The sequence below is a fragment of the Taurulus bubalis genome (genome assembly GCF_910589615.1).
Source record: "Taurulus bubalis genome assembly, chromosome: 11".
NCBI classification, from domain to species: domain Eukaryota; kingdom Metazoa; phylum Chordata; class Actinopteri; order Perciformes; family Cottidae; genus Taurulus; species Taurulus bubalis.
In genome coordinates this window covers 7,756,225-7,762,297 of record NC_136599.1, presented here as the reverse complement: position 1 = coordinate 7,762,297, position 6,073 = coordinate 7,756,225, and the positions used below count along the sequence as shown (strand labels likewise).

The 6,073-nt window shown below is 42.7% G+C and overlaps 1 protein-coding gene across 1 annotated transcript; it reads right to left on the bottom strand.

Annotated features, from left to right (window-relative positions):
• Window positions 1-3,311: 3,311 nt before the first annotated feature.
• On the bottom strand, window positions 3,312-6,073 carry LOC306744193 (acidic mammalian chitinase-like). Its single transcript, XM_079226780.1, has 7 exons — window positions 6,038-6,073; window positions 4,938-4,971; window positions 4,761-4,787; window positions 4,461-4,665; window positions 4,315-4,371; window positions 3,629-3,794; window positions 3,312-3,506 (listed from the first exon to the last, which is right to left on the bottom strand). The coding sequence occupies exons 2-7, from the start codon at window positions 4,960-4,962 to the stop codon at window positions 3,378-3,380; spliced, it is 609 nt and encodes a 202-aa protein (XP_079082906.1). The 5' UTR covers window positions 4,963-4,971; window positions 6,038-6,073; the 3' UTR covers window positions 3,312-3,377.

Sequence of the window (6,073 nt, the reverse complement as noted above, 5' to 3'; positions counted from 1 at the left end):
GTAGGAGCTGTTGTGGTAGTCGGCACCGTTGTGGTAGTGGGAGCTGTTGTGGTAGTCGGCACCGTAGTGGTAGGGGGAGTTGTTGTGGTAGTCGGCACCGTTGTGGTAGTGGGAGCTGTTGTGGTAGTCGGCATCGTAGTGGGAGCTGTTGTGGTAGTCGGCATCGTAGTGGTAGTGGGAGCTGGTGTGGTAGTCAGCACCGTTGTGGTAGTGGGAGCTGTTGTGGTAGTCGGCATCGTAGTGGTAGTGGGAGCTGTTGTGGTAGTCGGCACCGTTGTGGTAGTGGGAGCTGTTGTGGTAGTCGGCACCGTAGTGGTAGTGGGAGCTGTTGTGGTAGTCGGCACCGTTGTGGTAGTGGGAGCTGTTGTGGTAGTCGGCACCGTAGTGGTAGTGGGAGCTGTTGTGGTAGTCGGCATCGTAGTGGTAGTGGGAGCTGTTGTGGTAGTCGGCACCGTAGTGGTAGTGGGTGCTGTTGTGGTAGTCGGCACCGTTGTGGTAGTGGGAGCTGTTGTGGTAGTCGGCATCGTAGTGGTAGCTGTTGTGGTAGTCGGCACCGTAGTGGTAGTGGGAGCTGTTGTGGTAGTCGGCATCGTAGTGGTAGTGGGAGCTGTTGTGGTAGTCGGCACCGTAGTGGTAGTGGGTGCTGTTGTGGTAGTCGGCGTCGTAGTGGTAGTGGGAGCTGTTGTGGTAGTCGGCATCGTAGTGGTAGTGGGAGCTGTTGTGGTAGTCGGCATCGTAGTGGTAGTGGGAGCTGTTGTGGTAGTCGGCACCGTTGTGGTAGTGGGAGCTGTTGTGGTAGTCGGCACCGTTGTGGTAGTGGGAGCTGTTGTGGTAGTCGGCACCGTTGTGGTAGTGGGAGCTGTTGTGGTAGTCGGCATCGTAGTGGTAGCTGTTGTGGTAGTCGGCACCGTAGTGGTAATGGGAGCTGTTGTGGTAGTCGGCATCGTAGTGGTAGTGGGAGCTGTTGTGGTAGTCGGCACCGTAGTGGTAGTGGGTGCTGTTGTGGTAGTCGGCACCATTGTGGTAGTGGGAGCTGTTGTGGTAGTCGGCACCATTGTGGTAGTGGGAGCTGTTGTGGTAGTCGGCATCGTAGTGGTAGTGGGAGCTGGTGTGGTAGTCGGCATCGTTGTGGTAGTGGGAGCTGTTGTGGTAGTCGGCATCGTAGTGGGAGCTGTTGTGGTAGTCGGCAACGTAGTGGTAGTGGGAGCTGTTGTGGTAGTCGGCACCGTTGTGGTAGTGGGAGCTGTTGTGGTAGTCGGCATCATTGTGGTAGTGGGAGCTGATGTGGTAGTCGGCATCGTCGTGGTAGTGGGAGCTGTTGTGGTAGTCGGCACCGTTGTGGTAGTGGGAGCTGTTGTGGTAGTCGGCACCGTTGTGGTAGTGGGAGCTGTTGTGGTAGTCGGCATCGTAGTGGTAGTGGGAGCTGTTGTGGTAGTCGGCATCATTGTAGGGCTGAGGCTAGGAGACTCTATAAGAATGAGAGTCAGATACTGTTTGAATATATCTTAATAGAAAGAGCACACATTTGCTTTCTTCATAATTAAATGTAGTTTATGTCATGTAAATGCTTAATGCTGATGGCATTCAATCAAATACACACACAAAAACGCCACCTAACATTAAGAGTTGTCCGCTTGCCCTGGTCAAGTAAACTCTGCGTTCAAGCCATTGGAATGCATCATGCACTTGTATGTGCATGTGAAAAATAAATGTAATCTTTATATACCGATATACAGTAAAAATCTGCAATCGGGAGATCACCATGAAAATGCTTCTTTGTGAACAACAAATCTTGTTTTTTTTCAGGTTAACGGCGCTCTCCTCCTGCCAGCTTTGAGCAGCTGGTGGGCAGCAGAGTCCACCCAGGCTAAATAACACAGCTAAAAGCATAGCAACATTTGGAAATAACTTATTCAGACACATAGGCTATTATATTGTAAGTTAATTGCAATGCTGGTGCTCAAATTAATCACATTGAACGGCTTTTCTGCCGCCAGCTCGGGCTCTCCATAGTACAGTTTTGCTTATAAAGGAACGAACAGGGACTGTACGAAGGTTTCAATCGGTTACATTATTGTGCGTTCAAGCTCAAAACAGTAGAAATGTGTATTGAGTGAGGGTGAATTGCAACATTATCATGATGTCTTCAAATGTAATCTTGGAAACTGTAGTTATTGGCCAGAAACTTGAATCAATGCAAATGTTTGAAGGAGAAGTTTTGACAGCAATATAAAATATATAGCAGAGATATTATTTTTAGATTTTATGCAAATAACCACAAAAGATAAGATTATCAAAATTAAAGGATAACAAGAATCATTATTTTATAATAACCCTATATTTTCTATTTTGGACATGCATTTCAGTTACCTTCAACCAGGAGGGTATGCAGCTGGCTGATGAAAGGGCATTTTCCCATTTTACAGAACTGTCCTGTGGTGTCATCCAGGTCCAGAGACCAGACAAAGGCTCCTCCAAAGTTCTTAGTTTTTAGGTAATCGGCCTGAGAGGATGAGGAACAACACATTTTAACAGGTGACGGCATGTTGACAACATATTTATTTCACCAGAGTGTACAACCAGCCATTTGCAAAGGAATTATTGAACAAACAGTTTGAACTGAACAGATGACTACCTTAGCTTTAATGCTCGCGTTGTTGTCAAATCCAACCCACTGATTTTCTGTGACGGCAAATGGAACTTTCTGATCAGCAATCAGCTGGGTATTAGCCCCTTCAATATAAAGGCAAGTCTGAAAAGAATGGTAAGAATATAATATTTAGATCCAATATTTTCATTCAGACAGAAATGTGTCACACCAAATAGAGTAAAATGGGTTAGCTTATAATAAGTCTTTTTATATAACTAATAATATTCACAGCTTGCTGTTTTACCTCGTAAGAGGCCCAGAATCCTTCTTCACCAGTGTAGCAGCCTTCTTCCCCAGCACCGCTGGCTGGTGCACCAGGACCACTGGATGCAGTGGACAGGTCAAAAGCACGCCCATATGCCGCCAACCCCAAGTTTAGCTTTTGTGGAGGTACTCCCTGGGTCTGCCAGTACCGCATGGCAAAGTCCTGTAATGTTGAGAAAACTAAACAATTAAGATATAAGGACGTCTCGAAGTAGGAAGGTTTTTAAGCAGTTGAAATATGAATCCCTGTACTTACAGTGTTCAAGTAAGTTTCGTTTCCAGTGTCTTGGGCTCTCTGGAATAAGGGGCTGTGATGTCCTGTGACACTTTCCGAGGGGCCGTGAAAGTCAAACGTCAACACATTAATGAAATCCAGATGCCTGATGAAATGCAGAGGAGATCACGTTTAACAAAACACGACAGCAGCTAATTATTAAGAATTAAGAATTACTATAAAATTGTTTTACGTGGCAATCTGTGTGACTTCATAACTGGCATCGATGATTGCTTTCTGAGCAGAGACACTAGCAGTGACCAATAATCTGTCACGGCTAGTTGATGTTCCTTCAGCCACAAAGGCCTCTTTGAGCTCCTACACAACACAGAAACACGGTTCAGTCTCCTTTAAGCATCATGTTATATTTTCATATAGGTGTATTCAGTATGGTATATTTCTGACAGCGTCTCTCCCAGAAGATGAATTCAGTATCTGACCTTGCACAGCAGTGTGAATCTCTGCTTGTCCTGTGGTTGGCTTCCAGCTCCTCCAGGGAACCTCCAGTCAAGGTTTAGCCCATCAAACCCATTTGCTCTCAGTAGTTGGATAGCAGATTTGATGAACGTGCTTCTAGTCTGTGGTTCTGCCACCATTGTACTGAATCTGGTAAACATTTAAAACAAAACAGGGCTCTCAAGAAAACACATCACATGGAAAGATATTGCAATTAAGTTTCTTTTATTTTTATTTTTTGGGCTTTACATGGTTATAAGTAATATTTTATGTTTTTTTTTTTTACATGTTTGTTCTCGCTCTATTCACAGCCAACAGTCTTGATTTGTTTTATTTGTACTTTTTTTGCTTTAATATAAAACGCCAAATCCATATGGTGTGTGCAGATACCAAGGATACTGACCACTTTTATGTACACCCATTAATTACATTTTTTCCAGCAACCTGCTTTTTGTTTCACATAATGTAATGAAGATATCAGGTAGAAATATTTCTGCATGTTGAACTATGTTTTATTTTCATCTCATAGGCTATTTTGCACATGTTGATTGAATCGTGAAATTAACTTATTTATGTAATCAAATATCAGCATCTCTTATTGTGCTACCTCAAACCTCATACCAGCAAAATACCAGCATGACACAAATAAATGTTTTTGTAAGTAACTTACTTTTGTTTGTTGAAGGTCAATCCTCCAACCGCCAACAGGGTTCGGAGCTGTGAATTGCTGTGGGTGCATAAAGATTTCATAATGATTGTTTGAAGAAACACAAAATCAACATCATTTCCACAAAATGCATATGCTAAAGGACTGACCTGGCTTTGAGGCCTGTGAATGACTGATAGCGTTGTACGTCAGTTGCATTGCTGGGCACCAGCTCATTTGCGTTGTTAATATCAGAAAAGGCATATATCAGATGTGTACACTTCTTTGGATCGATATCTGAAATTGTGAACTTCCCATCTCCCCCTCTATTCTCAGCCTCACTGTTGTAGTAACACACCAGCCTGGTGGAGGAGGCTGAAACATGGAAGAAAATGATGATGGTTTGAATTAGTCATTCCTCATCTAATATTAAGACTGTTGATTATGATGAATGCATGTTATATACTTACCAAAGCTGGCGAACACCAAACAGAGACCTTCAAAGTAACAGACTGGTTAGTATTGGGTTAAAAATCAAGCTTAACTGGTCAGTTCCCCCAAATGACAAAATGAAAAAAAAGATCCACAGGTTTGTTATTTGGTGGTAGTAACCCTTTAAGGAAACAATAACTTGGCAAGCACCTTACCTGTAATTAGAGTGAGCTTGCACATGTTGGCACTCTGTAGATAAGCAGAATAAATAGACAAACATGTTTAATATGCAGAGGCCCAGTACGTGTGTCCCCATAGCTATGAAACCGCTTCGTCTGCCCAACTAGCTAGCTGAATGCTGTTGCTCTGCATTCCATTCATATGACGGATATTGCTTATGACCTTGATGCAGAAGGATAACGCCCACCCGCTGTTTCCAAGGCAATCCCTTAATAATATGCTCTGCTTTTGAAAGTCTTTCATTTATCCTACATCAGTACCCATACTATTTGTTTTTCTTTTCCTCAAGTTCTGTCTTCAATATAATGTAAATCTGCTGATTAATTTGACTAGCAGTCAGATTTAGAAATGTCACTCAGAAAATGTATTGATTAAAATGAGACAGACGGTAACAGATCCATCCATTTGCTATTCAAGCTGCCTTATTGACTTAATACTATGTATTTCCACTTTCTAATGAGACACTTTTGTTTGCCATACAAAGTGTAGTTACACTAAACTGCAGCATATCACTGGAGATTTCACATTGCAACTTTAGCTCTAAGTTAACCAGTCTCATTAATGTCTGTCATGACTATGTGATACATGTTGTTTAGAAATGTTTATCCAACATGAGGGAGGCGGTTGCAAACCATGTACACTTGTGTCACAGGGGAAGCTTTGAATTCACTTCTGAAAATCTGTTACTTTAATTTATAATCTAACTTTAATTGACACAATTAACATCAGGGTAAATCAGGCACACACTTCAGAGCTTAAAAACAGCTGTCCAGTAGTCATGATGGTGAAATTCAAATTTTTCAGGCACAGTTAACGTTTCCTAACCCGCAACAAACAGGAGCAACGCAAACAGCATCAGTAAGTGGCTACAAAATGGTCCTGAGTATTTTAGCAGTTTAAAGACACTTGTCACTGTCATATTGTACATTTTGACACCTGTAACACAAATCAGACATGACACTTCAACAGGACCACACAACATAGCATTTAGTTTCATTGAACACAAATTCAAAATGGCATGCTCTCTATACGTTTACATGTGGTTTGTTAAAATCAGAATTAAAGAGATACTTACAAATGTAATGGTGAATGGAACGTACACTCTCTCCAC